The sequence below is a fragment of the Columba livia genome, chromosome 7 (genome assembly GCF_036013475.1).
Source record: "Columba livia isolate bColLiv1 breed racing homer chromosome 7, bColLiv1.pat.W.v2, whole genome shotgun sequence".
Lineage (NCBI taxonomy): Eukaryota > Metazoa > Chordata > Aves > Columbiformes > Columbidae > Columba > Columba livia.
Genome location: NC_088608.1, coordinates 39,724,539 through 39,746,575, shown reverse-complemented (window position 1 = coordinate 39,746,575; position 22,037 = coordinate 39,724,539). Strand labels below are relative to the sequence as shown.

The 22,037-nt window shown below is 43.5% G+C and overlaps 1 protein-coding gene across 2 annotated transcripts in view; it reads left to right on the top strand.

The window, feature by feature from the left end:
* BMPR2 (bone morphogenetic protein receptor type 2) overlaps positions 1–22,037 on the top strand; it is an 88,744-nt gene that overhangs the window by 54,497 nt on the left and 12,210 nt on the right. For both annotated transcript variants that reach the window (XM_065069491.1, XM_065069490.1), the window contains exons 4-10: positions 10,865–10,975; positions 11,606–11,697; positions 13,551–13,781; positions 16,440–16,554; positions 18,075–18,235; positions 19,904–20,051; positions 20,788–20,924. In XM_065069491.1, coding sequence (XP_064925563.1) covers positions 10,865–10,975; positions 11,606–11,697; positions 13,551–13,781; positions 16,440–16,554; positions 18,075–18,235; positions 19,904–20,051; positions 20,788–20,924 — 995 coding nt within the window. The remainder of the gene's footprint in view (positions 1–10,864; positions 10,976–11,605; positions 11,698–13,550; positions 13,782–16,439; positions 16,555–18,074; positions 18,236–19,903; positions 20,052–20,787; positions 20,925–22,037) is intronic.

Sequence of the window (22,037 nt, the reverse complement as noted above, 5' to 3'; positions counted from 1 at the left end):
GGAACCGACATCCATTTCCTCTGAAATCAAGTACTTAGATCGATAGAGGGATTTTGCATTAGTGCAAACTAAGGGTTGCTGCTTATCGTTATTGTCTTTTTCATCTTCATGTTATTTTAAAGTAATCAGAATAACTTTGAAGTTAAGGAAGGTGCTTGTTGTATAACCGGCTAACATAAAGCATAAAGAGTCACCCACCTACCATCAGGCTGCGCTAGATCTGAGCCAGAAACAGAACCCCAGTTTTTCTTGGCTTTATATTTCCAGTTCTGGAAAAAAGAACAACCAAAAAAAGGCATTTGCACATCTCTACCATAGCCCCTCGTGTGCCCTCCCAGCAGATGCAGCTGTCTGTTTGAAGAAGGTGATGCCTTGGAAACAGAAGCTGCACGTCAGTGGAGATTACTGATCTTGCCGAGGTCCTTTCTCTTTTCTTCTTCTTAATTTCCTTCTGCTCACCTGGAATAGTGTGTTCTGCTTCGGTCCCTGCTGTACCACGGTCACCAAGATGATCCAAGGACCGGGAGGGAAGGCTGAGAGAACCGGGGTTGTGCAGCCTCAGGAGCAGAGGACACCTCAGCACCGTGGTCCAGCGTTTCAAACGTGGCTACAAAGAGGATGGAGGTTCCTTTTTAACAAGGAGAATACAGGAGAGTATGAAGGAGGACAAATGGGAAAATGGGCTGTGTACTTTCACGTTAGGCTTTGCCCTTCTGCACCACGGTAGGGAGAGGTGGAGCAGCCACGGATATATTTTGAATTTTGTTTTAGCCAGACAAACACGATCTTGAATGTTTCTAAAACGTCAGGCAGGTTTAACTCACAGCTCCGCAGAACATGCCTTCGGATTTAAAATTACAAACCCTTTTACGTACAAGAATGTGCACTATGCTGAGTTGTACTGAAAGCATAGGAAAACGTTCTTGAAATGAAGAAAGTAGGAAGAGCGAAGTTTTAGTACAGACAATATTTGCTACACTTGAGGATGATTACAGTTGAGGATTATGGTATTAAGATGACTTGGGACGTTAGATCTGAAGTGCTCAGACATAAACCAGAAATGCAATGAAAAGTTTTGCCAGAAATCCTCCTCACCCTGTTTGTAGGTACTGATTTTGGGCTTTTACTTGAACAGTGGCCTAAAATTGTGCTATAATTCAGATTTTGTTGCATGTTTGGGAAAATGACCTCGGGATGAGCGCCCTGTACAGTCCTGTCCGTGAAATCAGTTCACTTTGGCCTGTCCGTGAAACCAGTTCACTTTTCATCACCTTTTGCTAAGGTGGACAGGAAAAAACCATTCCCAAATGCAGGCACATGGGATCAGAGCTGCCCTTGCTGAAGGGGTGGGGGGGGGGTTGGCTTGTTTGCTCACCCATGTAAAAACAGGCATTTTAGTGTTTTGCTGTCATTTTTTGGGCTCTATTTTTAGCGTCTGGGAACATTACAAACATGAAATATTTAGCTACTGAGCCCATTGGATTTAAAATAACTTAAAATAGCTTCAAGAGTCTTTCCTCATTTTTTTTCATTGCAGCACATGCATTTTTTTATGCAATGTTTAAAAACAGTGCCCTTATGTTAAAGCCAATGTTACCCTTTGGTTTGATAAGGAAGAAGTCCCGTTGCTCCAAGATCAATAGAAGGGGATAATGTAGAAGTTTTTTTCAGCCTTTTTATAAAAAACCCCCATTTTTCTGACTATTTCAATAAAGATGTCCCCAGTATGTGGTTAAGTGCCCAAATTAGCTTTCCATTAAGCTTGAAGACAAGTTTGAAGTGTACTCAACTGCAGTTTGCCTATAGAAGTGAGGTATTTCTTTTATTGCTGTGGTAACCAAGTGAATCCCAGAATGTCATATTGATCCCCATGAACGAGTCACCCCTCAGTCTCCTCTTGTCCAGCTCCAGAGCCCCAGCTCCCTCAGCCTTTCCTCACACGGGAGATGCTCCACTCCCTTCAGCATCTTGGTGGCTGCGCTGGACTCTCTCCAGCAGTTCCCTGTCCTGCTGGAACTGAGGGGCCACAACTGGACACAATATTCCAGGTGTGGTCTCCCCAGGGCAGAGCAGAGGGGCAGGAGAACCTCTCTGACTTACTGACCACCCCCTTCTAACCCACCCCAGGTACCGTTGGCCTTCCTGGCCACAAGGGCCCAGGCTGGCTCATGGTCATCCTGCTGTCCACCAGGAGCCCCACATCCCTTTTCCCTACACTGCTCTCTAACAGGTCATTCCTCAGCCTATACTGGAACCTGGGGTTGTTCCTGCCCAGATTCAAGACTCTACACTTTCCCTTGTTATATTTCATTTAATTTTTCTCCCCCCTACTCTCCAGCCTGTCCAGGTCTCTGGATGGCAGCACAGCCTCTGGCGTGTCAGCCACTCCTCCCAGCTTGGTGTCATCAGCAAACTTGCTGACAGTCACTCTATTCCCTTGTCCAAGTCATTGATGAATATATTAAATAATACAGGCCCCAGCACTGACCCCTGAGGCACTGCACTAGATACAGGCCTCAACTGGACTCTGCCCCATTGACCACGACTCTCTGGCTTCTTCCCTTCAGCCAGTTCACAGTCCACCTCACTACCCGGTCATCCAGACCGCACTCCCTCAGTTTAGCTGTGAGGATGCTGTGGAGACTGTGTCAAATGCCTTACTCAAGTCAAGGTAGACCACATCCACCGCTCTGCCATCATCCATCCATCTTGTTATGTCCTCGTAAAAGTCAGTGAGGTTGGTCAAGCACGACTTCCCCTGGGTGAAGCCATGTTGACTGCCCCTAATAACCCTCTTATCCCTGAGATGCCTTGAGATAACACCAAGGATAAGTTGTTCCATCAGTTTCCCAGGGATGGAGGTGAGGCTGACTGGTCTATAGTTACCTGGGTCCTCCTTCTTGCCCTTTATCTATATATATGAAACTTTAGAAAGATTTTTTTTTTAATTGCTATTTGTTTTACATGCGTCATGATACGATTATAAGACTCTCTTCAGTAGCATTAGGAATCACACTGAAGATGCTGGAACTCAGAAGAAAAGGCAGAAAGAGAAGTTGCGTTGGGTTTTTATCAGCTCAGGAATTAGTGACAAGCTGCTAATTCACTTCTCTGCCAAAGAAATTACCAGACATGCTTAATTTTGAAGTTTCATCTGGCAGTGCAGCCTTCAGTTTTCAAAACAAACAAGAAAAGGCGAATCTAATACACACAGCCTGGCTCCGGGTTCCTCTGGAGCACCTTGTGGAAAAGAAATTTCACAGCCAAATTTTAGCTCTTCCGATGTGGAAAAAACCCACCAAACAAACATAAAAAGACATGTCATACAGGACACACCACGACAAGAAGTGTGTAAGATTCTATATAAAAAGTTAAAATCAGCCAAATATAATGGTGCTAAGCGCAAAGTGGAAACACGCCAGTGACTATTTAGATGTTTTCTTCAAATAATGAAATGAATGGAACTAGGTGCAAATCTTCTGCTTCATCTAAGCCGGTAGACTAGAAAACAGGGATTTGCTCAGCTTCCAGTTACAAAAGAAAACTGCCTTGGCGGGATTATTTTGTTAAAGAATATTGCACCATCTCCTACAAAAAATACAGTTCCCATTGTGCTTTCGTCTGTGTGACGTCATTGTGCATTCAGGCACCTCCAAAAATTGTATGTGAAACAGCGCTCCTTAACTTTGCTTTAAGTTTTGAAGGTGGTCACGTTGACGGGTATCAGACATCTACATCTTATACCATCTCCTTACAAAATTTGGACATGTATTTTAATTTTATTGATAATCTGTCAAGCAAAATATTAATAAATAGTTAATATTACTATTAATAAATAACAAACAGAAGGATGCAGCCTCACTTCAAGCTGACAAGCTCATAAATCAGAATTAGAATGACGGTTGTTTTAAGACATGCACCCCTTAAATTTTAGGTGAACAGCAAAACATTTTTAGGAAATACTATATTTTTCCTTTCGTTGTGCTCAGCTGTGCATGAGTTTAATAGAAAACTGGCCATAGCTCCTGCTGGACTTCATTAGACAGGTCTGTAGAATATAACTTAATTCTGACCTTGTTGTTCCAGCTTAACTAAAAATGTGGGTTTAAATGTGTTTAGTTCAATCGCTGTAGAAGGCTGTGTGATTGGGATTCTTGTTTGCATATATGAAAGTTTGACTTAGGTCCATGGTTTCTAAAAGGCTACTAACATATTTCTTGGCTACACGTTCTCTGCTTACTGTTTGTTCTTTGTTTTCCTTTGGCTTTTTCTTCCCTGCTCTGAATGAATTTAAGATTAACTTGAAACAGTCGGAGTTGTGTTTGCATCCATCTGGCCACTTGCTGCAGCGTGATGAAGGCCGAGCCCCCTTTGCTGTGGAGTGCTGGATCAGGAATGAATGGTGTTGCTTGGAAAGAAATGTCCATGACTGTCCAGAAAAGAGGAGAAAAGAGACCCGAGGAGGTGTTTTGGTTTGGTTGGCACGCACTGCTAGGATGCAGTCGGGGCTGATTCCTAGGCTCCGTTTGATGTAAGCTTTGTGTAGAAACTCGCTGAGCCATCTACGGCCCCCTGGAAAAGATGGCTCGTTGTATGCTTTGTCAATGGGCCGAGGTCTTATCGCTGTCGTACACTGGGTCACTGTGTAAAGAAAGGCCACTTCAAAAGAAAGTAGACTTAATTAAGCTGGGGAAGTGCCTTTTCCGAAGGGCAGTGCCCGTTTGCGGGCATGTGCAGCTGGATGCCCTGTTGTCCCACCAGCCTCCCATCCAGGGCTTTTTGGGGACACTTAGGAGAGGAGGCTCTCAGGGGCATGGGGTAGTGCCAGGGTTGGGTTAATGGTTGGACTCTGGTCCCTTCCAACCCAAACGATTCCGTGATTCCACCCTGTGCTGCGCTGCTGACTGAACCATCAGCTTTCCTTCATCCGTAGCATCCTTAAGATTCTTTAATGGAAAAGCAACTCGTGCAACAGATTGGCAATGAACATATTGAATCTATCACATCAAAGAAATAGTTGTAGGACGGCGTGAAGACTCTGCTGCTTTGTCAAGCAATCTGTACGGGCAGATCCTCAAGTCCCCGTGTAATTTTACTGACTTTGATCAGTCGTACAGCTGTAGTGGCTTTGAAGGATCAGATGGAACTGTTGTGTTGTGACGCTTAGAGTATGCTGTTTTTCTTATTTGTTGGAGGCTGATGTTGCTACTTACTTGGTGATATGGCAGTTTAAATGAATATTAACATTTTGGTATCTATCGGCTGTGAGACCACGTGGCTTCTGGTATAATGATACCAGAGATTCTGTGGGAACATAGGTAATTACTTTTAAAACTGGTTTTCATTATGTAGAATAATTGTAAGTTTCTCTAAAATGTTTTTATACAATGCTTAAACACACACATCTATTTTCTAGGTATTTACTACTGTGTGACAGATACACAGCTGTGAGTCATTTGCATGAAGAGCAGGCAGATTTCTATAAATAGAACGAGAAGCTTTAATAGCAATAGAGAGAGCTGGTGGAAATTTGTGTGTAAATGTCCTTTGTTATACGATCACCACCATGTAAATATACAACATTAAAACAACATTTCAAAGCCCAAGGTTTCATCTTCAAACGTTTAAAGATTAGAAGGAAACAACATCATTGCCCACACAGTTTTAAGGCCATCTCCTGGTGTGTGCTTGTGTTGTGATAAAGCCTTTAATTACACAATGACATTTTTCCCCGTGGGTTTCCTAGTTTTACAACGTGGCAAACTGAAATGGAGCAGAACCAGAACGTCATCTCCCCAGCCAGAAAACCTGAGTCTCCCGAAATACAAAGCCTGAGGTTAATGGCACGGAATATTGTCATTGATGGGTCTGGATGTCGCTCAGGGTCCGTCCCATCATGTCACTCCTCCCAGCTGCCTCACACCCGTGGACAGAGAGGTCAGAAAGACCTTGGCTCTCGGACAACAGCTCAGATAAGAGTGAACTCGCACATTCTCTTTGTTCCGACTTGGAAACACTGGAAGGTTACTTGGAGAAAAACATCAACTCTGTCCTGGGGTGTTATCTTGTTCTCAAAGTCAATCCAAACACCAGTATTAGCTATGAAAAAGAAGGGTTTCCAACTGCGTGAAGAAAATTAGCTCGCTTTTAGTCCAACCAGCACAAGCCCCTTGGAGATGGGGTAGAGAGGAGCTTTCAGGACAGTTTCCAGCTGCGACAGGAGGATACTGTCTTTCCTTCTCATTTCCCATTCTGTTCACTTTGTGCCTTCTCATTTTAGTATCAGGGCAAGGCCTGCCTAAGGGTGAAGGAGGAAATGTGAAAACTCTGCATGGGTTCCTCACAGTTTGTCGGCCAGGCTGGAATATTTCACAGCACAGACCTTGGTTCTTGACCCAGCGCAATGGCGCTGGGAGCGGTGGGTTCGGTGATGCTTTGTCTGGAGCGGCCACAGGGGGAGGATGAATTGGGGTGGAGGGGATGTGGGGTCACAGAATCCCAGAATGTGAGGGGTTGGAAGGGACCTGGAAAGCTCATCCAGTGCAATCCCCCCATGGAGCAGGAACACCCAGATGAGGTTACACAGGAAGGTGTCCAGGCGGGTTGGAATGTCTGCACAGAAGGAGACTCCACAACCCCCCTGGGCAGCCTGGGCCAGGCTCTGCCACCCTCACCAGGAACAAGTTTCTTCTCAAATTTAAGTTGAACCTCCTGTGTTCCAGTTTGCACCCATTGCGCCTTGTCCTGTCACTGGTTGTCACCGAGAAGAGCCTGGCTCCATCCTCCTGACACTCACCCTTTATATATCTGTAAACATTAATGAGGTCACCCCTCAGTCTCCTCTTGTCCAGCTCCAGAGCCCCAGCTCCCCCAGCCTTTCCTCACACGGGAGATGCTCCACTCCCTTCAGCATCTTGGTGGCTGCGCTGGACTCTCTCCAGCAGTTCCCTGTCCTGCTGGAACTGAGGGGCCACAACTGGACACAATATTCCAGGTGTGGTCTCCCCAGGGCAGAGTAGAGGGGCAGGAGAACCTCTCTGACCTACTGACCACCCCCTTCTAATCCACCCCAGGTACCATTGGCCTTCCTGGCCACAAGGGCCCAGTGCTGGCTCATGCTCATCCTGCTGTCCCCAGGACCCCCAGCTCCCTTTCCCCTTCAAGTTGCACAGTGTTTGCTGGTGGGTGAGGAAGGTGCAGCCGTGGTACATCCTCCATGTGGCGCCGGGAAGAGCTCTTTGTGTTTACAGACTCCTTCACCATTGCTGTGCTTACCTGGTTTTCTCTCTGAGTTCTCAAAATGTTCTCTGGTAGTGGGATAAGTGCTAATTTTTAAATACGGAAACAGGAAGCATACGAAAGAGGCTTTAATTTTTGAAAGCTAAATTACAGAGGAATAATAGAAGCAGCTTTTTGAAGCATAGGCACAAATTGGAATACTTTTGCATTAATTAATATTACAAGCTTATGTCTATAGTGGAAGATTTAATTTGAAGGAAAAATATTATCCCTCCTGTTGCCATTAGCACTGTCAGCATTCTTCCTTCTGTGTCACTCCTGGGGAAGATCAGGACAGCAGCCGTAGCCAGCCTCCGTGTGTGGCAATGTGGAAGCTTAACTAATAAATTCACCAAAGATGCTGCCCGAGTGTTTGGAAACTCTGAGGGCAGCGATGAGAGGAGAGGGAGACGTGGCTGCTGCGCAGGAGGCGCCGCGGGTGGATCCCGGCCAGGCCGGCCGGCCCATGACTCACTCCTGCCCACTCGCAGGAGCGTTCTCTGCTCTGAAATCCGTTCTCAATTAGTCCTGTGTACCTCTGACAACATTCTCTCCGTACACAGGAGCTGTTGTACTTGCGTTTTTGGAAGCCAACAACAAGCCCTTTATTGGTGGCGAGGTCGGGACGCTTCTGGGAAGGGTGGCTTGGTGGTTACCAGCTGCTCCCCAGCCTGGAGGAGCTCGGCTGTTTTCATCAGTCCTGCTTTGTTTCTTTTGCTTAAAAAAGACTGTTACACTATTTACTGTGATATTTCTTCGTGATGGCATTGGTGGACATCGGAAAAATGTCGACTAGTGTCAGGGTTACCGGCAGAAATGTTTCGAGATAGAAGTGTGTACGTGTGGTGCTCTCCCTTTGCCGCCGAGGGGGGTGAGAAGTTGGCTCTTCACATGTTTTGGGCCTTACAACAGTTGGTTTTAATTTTTTGTTTTGTGTTTTGGGTTTAGCTCATGGGGCTTAGGTGGAAGTTGGAAGTAAAACCCCCACATACAAATAGCGATGGAACAAGCACCTATGGTACATTCTGCTTTCGGTGCCAGAAGCCTGAAGAAGCTTTGCCGATATCTCCTGCGAACATGTGTGGGCAGAATTTGGCTTTGCAGTCAACTCCTTCATCACTGGATTTTCTGGAGTCCGCAGCTAATTCTGCTCAGCATATGCTATTGGGTTTTTTTATGCTATACATTGGGTTGGGAATAATCTTAAGCTACTAGTGTTGCTGGTTCTGAAATATGAAGCTAGCGTCAGACAGTTAGGTTTGTATTTGTCCCTGAAGAAACACCCCAATGTTGGTAACGATGCAGAAAACTCAGATTATGGACCAGCAGTTATGCTTGTTTAAAGGCAGTTCCTGCTATGGTAAGACAGAAAAAATACTGAAGCCATAGGGCAGGTGTTTTGTCGTCGTAAATAAACTTGCAAAGCAGAGTCCGGTGATGCGGGGATGGGGCTGGGAACAGTTTCAGACCAGCAAGCTCTTTCTGCACAAAATTCTGTGTGTGTGCTCTGTGATGCAGCTGGAGCTGGGAAGAAAACATGAACAGAAATTTGTATACCTCTGTGTTTGGTTCTTATTTAAACATTCTCATTTAATTCTTTATTATTATTATTTATTTATTATTATTCATCATTTCATCCTTAAGCAGTGACTTGCTCAAAGGTCAGTAATTACTTTTATTGACCCACATGGATGTGCCCTGTGGTGAGTTAAAGTGCATCTCCAAATAATTCCAAGGCTTGTGGATGTATATATAAAATATGTATTATTTTACTTAAAAATAGCTAAGAGGAAATGCAAACCTCTGCAAATGCCTTGAGAGGTCCTAACTGGTTTTGGCTTTTCTAGCAATTCTTATCTAGGCATTTAAAGGCAAGTCAAGAGCTGCTGTAAAATGCTGAAGATAAAACATATCCGAAGAAAGAGAGGGATTGAAAGATGAATTGGCTAATAAGAGTTTTCTTAAGCTTTGCAAGGTTTTAAAACTGGGTCGATAGGTGCCATGTCCTTTTTGATCTATTTAAGGAAGTTTGATAGTCTGATGACATCAAAAGCTATTAGTCATACAAAGAAGAAATAACACTGTTTGTGAGCTTTTGGGAGCCATCTGTTCTTTTAGTCATCGTGTTTGTTTTGTGCTTTTTCTACAGATTTACAAATAAAAGATAGTAAGCTTGTCCTTGGTGGGCGATGACTGGCTGTCAGTGTAAATAAATTCGGCCAATACAAAGCAAATTCCAGTTTCCCTGTCAGCAATTATTCAGCTTCTTCCGCTTGTGTAGTGTTTCATATGGCTTTGTGTGGTGTGACCGTTTCCTTTGTGATCGGTGTGGTTTTAGGTATATAAGCGTGTATTGGAATTCCTCATTTAGATGATTGTAACGCGTATCTTTTCACCTCCTCGCAATGCAAGTCACAACTCTTGCTCTGTGGCAATAGCTTATTTTCTTAGCGAAACTAATTTACCAAAACCAGCAGTGATGATATTTCTTTTGACGGAACAAATGTGAATTTGATGGTGTCGTGATTAGCACAAGCTCCCTCTTATTAAAAGGGTTTATAAGATACAAGCATGTTGGTTTTGGTGGGTGATTTTTCCCATACTTCTATCGCAGCTGAAATTCTCTCTGGTGTTTTGTTTCACCAGCTTTTTATTATTTCCTCATACCATTATGGTTATGTAAAAATAGAAGCTGTCCTCTTTTAAATTTGCTTTTTCCCCTTACCCGGTTCTCTTGTGTCTGTTCACACCAGGAAATACAATAAGCGAATCACGTTTCATTTATTTTAAATGCACTTCAAGCAAAGTGAACTCATCAGTTTTTTCAGCTAATGTGGACTGGGATAAATTGTATTTCAGTCTCACCTAAAATTTTACCCAGAGTTTAAGCCATTTTATATTTTGCGGTTTTCGAATAGTTAGGTCTCGTTACAGTCTTTTAAGGAGTACTTTTAGCAATATATAAGACAAGTTTAAACATAGTTCCCAATCTTGGTTTTGAAGCCAAAGTAAACGAGGTCTTGTAGCGCCACATTCCAGTGATTCCGACATCAGAGGGATATCTGCAGTAGTAGATTTTTATATTAAAGTGGCTGAATTTTTATACGGCTGCAAGAAGCAAGACCAGGATCTGACGTGGAGAAGCGTTAACCTGACCAAGCAAGACACCAACAAATTGGTTCTTGAAAACCTTTTCCCCCTCACGGCAAAAAAAAGGCAAAATACTTCCATTTTTGACAAAAATCAAATGCTACCTGGAAAAAGATCAAACCGCAAAGTGTGCTGAAATACCTGCACGGATTGACTTGTATCTAATGTATGTTGTAGGTACCCGAATACAAAATGTTCGCTGTTCACCACATTGGCGGCATTATTAGCAAACTTGGAGATTTTCATTCTGAGGAAAAGAATTAATAATGCTTGTAAAGGTTACAAACCCCATTCACACCAGGAAAGCGGAATAAGGCGCAGATTGCAGCATAGTGTTTTAACTTCGTTGCTGTGATAACAATCCCTGTTTTATTGTGCCGATTCTTTCAAATTTACAATTAAAGCCTTCATTTTTTTTTTTTTTTTTTTTTTCCAGATTCTTCTCATTCTTTCCATCGAGATGAGACGATAGTTATTGCCCTCGCATCTGTGTCTGTCCTGGCTGTTTTGATTGCCGCTCTGTTCTTTGGATACAGGATGCTCGCAGGTAGGGTTTGGCGAGCCTGTTTTCTCTTTTTAATTGTTCTTTTGACTATTTCTCTAAGCGCTGTGTTGCGTTCTCTTCGGTCCCTGCTCTGTGTCCGTACACAGCGCTCCCTTTCACAACAGCCCAGAGACACCGATGGTTTCTCCCCGCTGGCATTTTGGGGACCACTTCAGCAAACCCTCTGCTCAGCACAGCTTAAGTGAGGTTGTGAAGATGCTTTGTAGCTTTTACCAATGACATTCAATTATCAAAATAGTTGTGCAGCCGGTAGCCTTAAGTTTGTAGCTATCAGCACCTTCACCGACTCCAAGAAGATTATGCAGGACTCTTTTTTATTGATGTCCTTCCATACAATATGTGTCATGGAAGCACCCCCAAAAATCGATTTAGGCTGGCAATAAGCTCCAGACAGACTTTATTCAAACCAGATTTTTTTTAGCAGAAAAACAACTAAAACCAGGGTCATTCAGCACTCTGTCAACATCATAAAACACAGATTTGGGTACCGGTTGGGAGGTCAATGATGACACAGCCACAATACGTATTTCTGCCAAGTCCCAGGTAATTTGTATTGTTTTCACTTGTAGCATGGTGGAAAAAAAACCCCAACCTGTCTGATTCCTTCCACAGGAGACCGTAAACAAGGTTTACACAGCATGAACATGATGGAGGCAGCAGCATCGGAGCCCTCGTTGGATCTGGACAATCTAAAGTTGTTGGAGGTAAATGTTCAACTCAGTTTCTTCATCTTCCATTTGGTGTAACACTCGTGGTCACAGCGCTGAAAGAAATGTATTGGTGCTCCCGTAACCTTTTCTTCTAAATCACAGTTTGAAGAAGAAACAAACAAAAGAAGATTTAAAATGTTACCACAGTTACATTTTGCCTGGTTTTGTTAGTAATGTTGTTGGTATGAGCTAGAACATGTTCTACTCTGAGAAGAAAATACTAAACATGGGAGGTAATGAGGAAATTGTAATTCGCTGTATTTCAGCGTTGCATCCAAAATCCATCTTTTTGCTTGACACTACTCATGTTAAGTACAATATCCTACCGTAACAGTTTGAAATGCTTCAGTATCGCTATTGAATATAGAATCTACTGCAGACAGGGCAGTATGTTGCCGTAGCACTGCGTTCGGTACAGTCGTCCCTCACAGTGGGATTTCTCCATCTCCATGGCAACTGGAGGCCAACCAGAAGTTTCTGCTCAGCTTGGCATCAGATGGATCATCAGAAAGCTGCAAAATGTTTCAATTGGTATGCTGGATAGAACCTGTGGAATTCGTAAAAGCTTTTAGCTAGAAATAAATCAGTAGAAAGAGCTAGAGAGATTCAGAGTGTGGTGCTTTTCTTCTTTTTGCTCGTGGCAGTCGCACCTGGTCACGCAGGCTGCAGACATGGGGTCCCTGCTGCCAGCTGAAGTGTTATCGTCATTTAGAAGCATTAGGGACCTGTAAGAAAGATGGGGACATACTTTGGAGCAGGGCCTGTTGCAATAGGGCAAGGGGTGATGGTTTAAACTAAAGGAGGGAGATTCAGGCTGGACATGAGGAAGGAATTGTTGGCCCTGAGGGTGGTGAGAGCCTGGCCCAGGTACCCAGAGAGGTGGTGGATGAACCATCCCTGGAGACATCCCAGGCCAGGCTGGACGGGGCTCTGAGCAACCTGAGCTGGTGAAGATGTCCCTGCTCATGGCAGGGGGGGCACTGGGGGAGCTGGGAAGGTCCTTCAACCCAAACCATTCTGTGATTCTGTGATTACTTTGGTAATCCCTTCAGCTTTCCATTCCTCCTCAAAAAGATCCTATTCCACAAAATCCTTCCAGTTTCCTGTCTAAGTCTTCCTGAAAATTCTTTGAATTTTAAAGAGCTACTTAAATTCTTATGTAGTTAGAATTTTTTTTGAGCTTTAGAAACTCGGCCCCTTCCTGAAGGTGTTTTGGTTTAGAGCAGAGATGGCATCTTTCTTCAGTTGCCATGGAGATGGGAAAAGCTGTTCTGCAAAGACTGGCTAACATAGTGGGGGCTAAAATAAAGACCCACAGGTAGTCAGGAACTACTTATTCCTTTCTGTTAAAACCTGTTTGCCTCTTTTGGGATCCATTTTGCACTGCAAATGCATATAGTGTCATTACTAACCTAAAAAGGTAGAGCTTATGAAGCTATCCTAAACCTAAAACATTTAGCTTAATGCCTGTGATCTCTGGCATAAATGCCATAAAATATTTAGCAAGCAAAAGTTTAATAAGAGAATTAGCAGCACAGAACACATGGATTTTATTGATTCTGTATATAAAACTGCTGAATAGATGATTTCTGATTTATTTACTGGGTATTCAGACTACAGATCAATTTAGAAAGATCTAAGTTGCCCTGTGCTGAGGTTTCCAGCTCCAAAATAGCTTTTCTGACAGCATTCTAATTCTAGATTTCAATACAAAGTATTCGCTACATTCACTGCTTTTGATAGTGTAAGTCAGTGTAAAAGTTGGCGTACAGTCTTTGTAGAGTGAAAACTCGGATTTCCTCTTCATTTATTATTGCGTGCACTAATTATTAACACTCTTTTTTCAGTTGATTGGCCGGGGACGCTACGGAGCCGTCTATAAGGGCTCCCTAGATGAACGTCCCGTTGCTGTGAAAGTCTTTTCTTTTGCCAACCGTCAGAACTTTGTCAACGAGCGGAACATTTACAGGATTCCACTGATGGAACACGACAACATTGCCCGCTTCATTGTGGGGGACGAGAGATTCACTGCAGACGGCCGTATGGAATATTTATTGGTGATGGAATATTACCCCAATGTAAGTGCTTCGAGGAAATCAATTAGATTGGTTTAGATTCCTAAGAACAGGCACGTAAAACGGAGGTACTTTAGTGTTTGCCGGGGTTTTTCATCGCTGCTTCTTGCACAGTAATGTAAAAATAATCCATATAAATTACAATTTTAATGAACCTTAGTGTGGTTTACTGTAATACCCTCTAAGATTTCCCTGCTAACGCTAACAAATGTAGTCTTACAAATTCTTGGCCATAGTATTTGCTCTTGGTTATGGTGCAGGTTATTTTTAGGCAACTGTGCAGTGTTCAAGGGCAGAATTTGAAGAGTCGTTTTTACTTAAAAATAATTTAAAAATTCTGAGTATTAAAACATTATGTCTCTGTTTTGGTAGTTGTTTTGGTAGTTACGACCTCACTCAGTAGCTGTAAATGTAAAGATGACGGCTGAAGCCTGGTTTGTTATGGGGACAGTAGGACAAAAGTAACAGAACAGTAATAAACAGCAGTAACAATGGCCTGTCTTAGGGTGCTTCAGGCTCTGGCTGTACGCTTGTGTTGAAAGTCAAATGTGGCCATGTATATACATAGATATGCAAATTTAAGGCAACATTATATATAAAGAGTATCTTAAGGGAAACCTTTAAGTGAGAACATGTTGATTGCGTCAGTTTGCAAGCGATGACACCTGAGGAGAGGTCGCAGAGCCGAGGAACGAGCGTTATGGCACAGATGAGGCTTCTGCCATCAAGACGATATTAAGAACAGCAAGACTGGTCTAAAATCAATCTGCTGGTGGCTGGGAAGGTGCCCAGCAGGTGGAATTAATGCCCAGCATGGTCTGTGCTGGGAGGGAATCGCGCCCTTCAGACTGGGACCATCTCAGCTCAACGAGGAGTGACCCACACCGCGTGTGCACTGAAATACTCCCCGTCCAAAACATTGTTCTCCCTGGAAATCCTCTCCTCCTTGGAAACGGGAACACGCAAACCAGAACATTTTCACACAGAAGGTGGTTCTTGGTGAAAGCAAGACAGAGAAGTTTGACCCAAACTGTGGTGTCATCCAAACGTGCCTTCAGAGCAAAGGAAGTAGGCAAACAAGTAAGGAAAGGTTTATTTATCAATCATCGTGCTGTTCAGATGGTGCTCAGGTGGACAAGCACTGAGTAAGTTGCAAGGGATAACGTAGCGGGAAATACGGAATAGTCACAGAGCTGTTCCCCTCGGTGGTCAGACATTTAGAACAATAGAAAAACGGTTGAGAGCCACGCGTAGAATCTTATGATTGTTAAAACAAAAACATCGCTTTTATCAAAAGTTATAAGCAGAACAGATGTCCCCAATTTAACGTGTAACTCATGACTGTGACACAAATAATTAAATACACATCTCTCTAAATCTGGACTAAAACTTTTCATTTCTATTGAACTTCACTGTGAGCACGAACCCCTGTCCCTTGTGTAGCTCAGAATCCAGCGTTTATATTATTTCAAAAGCTTTTAATAAGAAGAAAAATAAGTAAGATTCTTTAATTTCTAGGCAGATTCTCAGCTCTTTTTTATTTTGTTCTTTTAATTACCAAAATCTAATTGAAGTCCATATTAATCAATGGCGGGAAAAAAGGGCTTGTGCAAACCTGCATGAGTGACTTCTGGTCTGTGTGTTCGCGGAGGAGGTTATTGATTTAAGGGTTCCTTGTTCTGCCCGATGCTTCGATCACTTCAAATGCTGGTTTTTGTGTTTGTGCAGCTGAACCAGACATGGGTCACACCGCCCTACAGGCTCCGATGGCGCACACCACGTTGTCTTGAACCAAATGCTACATCACCCATTTTACAATAAAGCATTTTCAGGGGCCACTCTGACAAGAAATTATCCATCTTTAAGATTATAGATCTAAAGGGGCAAACTCAGGGTAGTTCGTATTCATAATTGTATTGGAATATGCGTGCAGAGACAACTGGACAACTTGTTCTTCACACGCGGAGGTGCAGTTTGTGCAAACGGCCTTGACGGTCCTTGGGGACGATGTGACAGCAGCGGCTCAGAGGTGCCAGAGTTCGCAGTCTGGCTTGTGCTCACATAGCTCTGTTGGTTTCTAGAACACCTCGTAGTTGACACCTTTCTTCTGCTTTTCTTAGAGATTCCCCAGCAAATTACTAAAAAATCCCTTATTTTTCACTCTTTCAAGCAAAGGGGGACATGAGGTTGTTTTTCCTTGTTTCTTCGGTGCCTGTGGACTCGCTCCTATTCTGAATTACCTGTGTTGTTTTTTGTTTCGATGCATGAATGGATTGCAGCAGGTGAGGGCTGTGGAGGGTTCTGCCGTAGGTGCCGTGGTTCAGTGACCCCGGCTGGTCTCTGCGGTTCTTTCTTCCTCTGTTGTTCAACAGGACTTTTGCAGAAGAGTAAATCAAGTGGATGCTTTGTTTTATAGTGAACATCATTATTCCTAAAAGGCAATCCTTGTTATTCTGCGATAAATCTTCTGTTCCACTTCTCCAGATAAACCAAATGACAGCACTAGAAATCAATGAAATTTTGGTCCAATTTTGTGGTTTAAGACATCTGGGTAAACACAGAAGCAGTTAGCGGGATCACATAGATAAAACTAACTCTCCTAAAGATTTGGAATTACTCAACTGGACAGTGCTTTTAACCCAGGTTTGTTTGTTTGTTTAGGGTTCTTTGTGCAAATATTTGAGTCTCCACACAAGCGACTGGGTGAGCTCTTGTCGACTGGCGCACTCCATAACGAGGGGCCTGGCGTACCTGCACACGGAGCTGCCCCGCGGAGGTAAGGCCGGGAAGGGCTGCCAAGACATTCTCTTATCTCTAGCAGGTGCCGGATTCCTGCCTTTTTGGGTTTTTTTTTGTCTGCGAGACTACGTACGGTAGGAAATGAAGATGAGGAGTCCGCGGTGCCGCCGTACCATGGCAACCCGTGGCTGCAGGCCCACGGCACGGCGTGTCTGCCTCGAACAGATGGAGCGCTGTGTTTGTTTTTGCAGTTCAGACACAAATCACCCAAGCGATTTTTCCTTTGTGTGTGAACTGTGTATGCAAAGAGACATGATTAAATCTTCTAAGTCCACTGTAGTTTTATTTATCATATATCTCTCTTTTTTTCTTTTGTCTAAGGCTGAGTCTTCGCTGTGTAGAAATGATACTGCTGGACTCTTAGTGTTCTGTTAGAGCACTGGATGTGACAACAGAGTGATTCATATCTTTATATTTCTGTTTACGTGCGTGACAACAGAGTGATTCATATCTTTATATTTCTGTTTACGTGCTTAAGCCAGCATTTCAGCAGCTGAAGTAGCGTGATTATAAAGCAGATATCCTGATCTGTGATGTATCAGGCTGCAGAAAATGGCCTGGCACTGAAGCGTTAGCTTTTTGGTGGTAAATAAAAGGGTGGTATCATTAGTTCTCTGTTAAGGTGCTACTGTTTGGATTAAAATTCCAAGCTGTGTATCTCAAACGTTAAGCATCAAGTCTAGCAAAGAATGTCAGCCGAAGATGCTGTTAAAAGTGTAAGACTGAAAATATCTAAATCAGTGTTCTTATGTGCCATTGAAACTGCAGCTCTCATCTTAATGTCGTCATTTCGGAATGTGCAGACAGGTGTGTCCGTCAGCAGCCAGCAAATGTGTAAACCTGACATCATAAGGAGGAGACAGCCATCAGCTGGGCTGCGAATGCTGGGGAGGGACTCGTGGACTAGAATAAATTCCACAGTAAAACCGGTTCTGTAGTGCTGGCTGCTTTACTAACAAAATCCATTGCGTGTCAGCTAGGAGCGACTGAGATTATTCTTTGGAAAAGATCAGATCCCTTGCAAGATGAACATGTTCAGACTCTCTGGAACAACATTGTCCACATACCTTCTGAATAGGTGCCGATTTCAATCATAATGTAAATATTGGTGCCGCATTTGACACAGGAGTGTGGATGTGAGAGCGTTTAGAGTGGCTGTGGGGGCTGTGGCAGCAGCTCTGTGCTTCAGTACACAGTGTCTCCCCTGCCAAAATCACACAGAAATATCCCTTGGAAAGGAGCTTATTGGCAAACACTAAAACTGTATGTAGAAGTAGACCCATATATTGTGTAGATACTGTGCAACTCTGAATGCCAGTCAGTTTTCTATAGATAGCATAACGTGGAGCTCATTACAAAGAAGCAGAAATTTTGGTTTTCTAAAAGATAAGTTGATTTTCTGTTTGTAATAGCTGAGCAGACATAATGAGGTTCTCTCACTTTGCCAAACAGTAGAACTGCTCAAATAGTAACAGGCACTTGCGTGTGTCCAAACAGACCATTACAAACCTGCAATATCGCACCGTGACCTGAACAGCCGCAACGTACTGGTGAAGAACGATGGAACGTGTGTCATTAGCGATTTTGGGCTCTCCATGAAGTTAACTGGAAACAGACTGGTGCGCCCGGGTGAGGAGGACAACGCAGCCATCAGCGAGGTGAGCACACACCGGGATCCACCAGCGTGTAGAGCGAGACAAACTAGGGTAGGAGTAACACTGCAAGATAGTTGGGTTTAGTGTTACAAGGTGAACGTTGAGTTGGAACAATTCCTGTAAGGGAGGAATCGCTGCAACGTGAGCAAGAAGTGGCTGAAACCTTGATGGGAAGAAACCGTCTTTGTTCTCAGAACGCTCAAAACCAGATGTAGCATTTTGAAATCATTAGGCTGGCAGCCCTGGAGGCTGGAGTGTTGTCAGTTAGGAAGGGATGCGAGGTGCGTTTGGTTGCAGTGATGCGGTACAGGTCCCTTTAGCCTTGCGCTGCGAGGATGAACTGAAGAGCAAACATTCTTTAGCAGGTTTGGTGTTATTTTTCCAAAACAGTGACATACTGCATCCTACAACCCTTTCTCTGTGTGTCACCTGCAGTTTTCTGATTTAAGTGGAAACATCTGGAAGAGTAAGTGCATGTAGAAAGACATGGACCAACCGAGAAAGAACAGGGATGGAATCACAGGGGATGCTCGGAAACATTCCCTTGTGGGAAAAGAGGAAAGAATAAGGGTTGCTCGGGGAAGCAAAGACAAATCTGTAAACAGCTGCTACAAAGAGAAAGGAATAAACAGTTTGCATTCAGTGTGGTTGGGACAAGAGGCAATGGGGTTGCGTTGTAGGAGGGAAAATTTAGGTTAGTGACGACACCTTTCTAATCTGTAGCAGGCAGCCAAGGTCTGGAACGGGCTGCTGAGGAAGGCGATGTAGAATTTGCATCACTCGATGAATTTAAGGAACAGATTGGGAAAACATCTGCTAGGAGTGGGTTAGAATGGATTCTGGGCGGAAAGAAGAAACTGGTTTCTTGAGCTTTCTCTTTTACGATGCTTTGATTCAGAGAACGGGTTTTGTTGTTGTTTTCTTCTAGCATAAGCATAAATACACTGACACCTGAATATGCTGAAATACAGTGAGACTGTTTTAAACAGAGCGGAAGTCCCTACTGGTTCAGTATATTTGTCTGTTGCCTTTGTGCTTTTACAGAAAAGCTTTATATTTCTTTCCAAGAATGTGCTTTGCAGTGCTAATCCCCTTCCCTTAGAAAGTGCTACACCCATAACACCTGGTGCACTGGTCCTCTGTGGATCTCTCCTTCCTGACCAAAGAATCAGAGAAACCGCTGTTTGAAACGCAGGGATACGGAACAGCCCTGTGCCAAAATACTGCCCTACAAGTCCTGCTGGGCGATTGCTGTAATTGAATGTATTTCCAAGTGGAAATGAATAGATGTTGTCTAAGGCTCTTGCCGACAGTCCAGGAATAAAGAGAACAAGTTCCTCCTCGCTCGGCAGCATCCTCCTCCATGAGGATACGGACCGTGGTGTTCGACAGAGACATTTCAGGAAAGGGAAAAGTTTCTGCTGTATAGTATTGCGTGTAAAGGAAAAAATCATTTTGTTTTGGAACATACAAAAAAATGCGAGAGTAGGGGAAGGATTTTATTATGACTAGGCTCCCGATAAGAGTCTAGAACTGATTAGAAGAGAACCGCGTTTTCTTAAACAGTAGAAAACATCAAAAATGAGGTATTAAGGGAAAAAAAAAAACCCACAAGAAATGTAATTTGGAAGTCGCTCCCGGATTTGAAGCTTTGCTTTTGTGTTTTTCCAGGTGGGCACAATCCGCTACATGGCCCCAGAAGTGCTGGAAGGAGCAGTGAACTTGAGGGACTGCGAATCTGCTTTGAAACAAGTCGATATGTACGCACTAGGCCTTATCTACTGGGAGATATTTATGAGATGTACTGACCTCTTCCCAGGTAACTAAAAACTAGAAAAACCAGTAGGAGTAGTAGAAAGTGTTATCAGCTACTCCCCAGGCTTGGCTTTTTACGGTGAAGAACGGTGTTCTCAATGGTTTTGCCATTAAGTCGGTGCCATCTAGTGTTCACGGTGCTGGTTGCCAGGACAGGGTATTTCTGAGTTCATGGTTCTTGCTGAAAGGTTTTAAATTACCTGGTTAAGCCCCATGGCAAGTGCAATTTGAGCGTTATCGTTGTTATTGTCCAGAGTTTGCAAACATGGAGAGTTGGGCTGATGGCAAAGGCGTTACTTTCAGTTCTTAGAACTGAGAAAAGTGCCTGAAGTGTCTTTCAGACTTTCCTCCTGAAAGAAGGGATGGGAAGGTGCTGTGATTTAATGCAGCCTTTAGTCAGTTGTACTTTTATTTGTGCCGCTGACACTGAAAATTCAGGGAAATCCTCCGTACCTGTAACATAAACCAAAAGGAAGTAAACTCGCAAAATTAAACGTGCGAGATTGTGTCGCAGCCACCATCCTCTTCTGAAGATACAGCATCGGGAGTGGATCGGACGCTGTCCTCTAAGCTCAACAGCACTTAGTTCATTTGCAGCTCATTCAGCTTAAGTTACACTTTGGGGACAAGTGGATAACATATCGATAGACAGCAACTTGAATACAACCTTTCATCACCTGGAAGCCCTCGATCCGCCTTTTGATCTGTGATATATTTTCCTTTCTTCCTTTTGCTAACAGGGGAATCCGTGCCAGAGTACCAGATGGCTTTCCAGACAGAAGTCGGAAACCATCCCACTTTTGAAGATATGCAAGTCTTGGTGTCTAGAGAGAAGCAAAGACCAAAATTCCCGGAAGCCTGGAAGGAGAACAGTCTGGTGAGACAGAATATTTTCAAAGAAACAATCATTTAATCAGATACTGCTGATTAAAAGCAATTGCTTCTTAAGAGCAATTTTTGAATGTGTTTTTTTCTTTTAGAATTTTTGTTCGTATTTAAGGATTGAGAGCTGCTTCTGTCTGGACTTCTTAAATATTGACTTAAGGTTTTTAAAAACACATTGACATGAAAGCTAGATTTCTTTTAAGGAAAAGTATAATACCATGATTATTATCAGATGCTGAAGTGTGATACACAGAAGGTAACGTGTTGTATTAATTGTTGGACAGTATCCATAGTATTATCCATGAAGTGGCCTTATGTTTTCTGGGTGAGAAACTTGTTCTCTGGATGAGAAACATAAAGGCATTTTCTACCTTTTATAAACTAATAACACCCTAAAATAGTTGGCAAAAGCATAAATATACTCTTCCAAACCCAAAATCTATAAACACTGTAATAAACTTTTACTGAAGTTGTATAGTCTTCGGAATTTGCAGAGGCTGCAGCTTCTAGCAATCATTTCAGCATAACTACAGTAGAAATCTTATATGGCTTCGTTTGTTCTGCAATTTTGATTTTCGGGACTATGAGCCTCGTAATGTTGTTTGTTGTAGTGAATTAGTGTAGCTGTGGCTTGGAGTCTCGCTTGCTGCTGCAGGCCAACAAGCGACGGCAAGTCGGTCAGGAGGTTGTTTCTTTCATCTGCAGCAAAGCTGAGGTAACGCCGGTCCCCTCGGCTCCGTGGAGTGTTTTGTCTTTTATTACAGCAAAACGAGATGCAAACAGTTCCTGGGTCCCACCTGGGAACTTGTTTTCAGCTACAGGAGCTTGATAGTATGAAAATAACATATTTGACTCTCATTCAAAAAGATCCTTCTAGTTATTCCCGTCCTGGCATTCTGCCACTGGGTCTGCAGAGGCTTTGCTGGTGGGGATCCCGGCAGCCCGAGACCTCGGCCATGCCCGCCAACACGTGTGAACACAGAGCGGAGCGTCGTCTCCGGGATTAACTCTGTCGTAAAACGTGTTGGAACCAAGTTGCGAGCTTCACGGAGAGGTTCTTTATTAGACGGTTTTGGCCGGCCCGTCGGCGGAGGGAGGAAAAAAA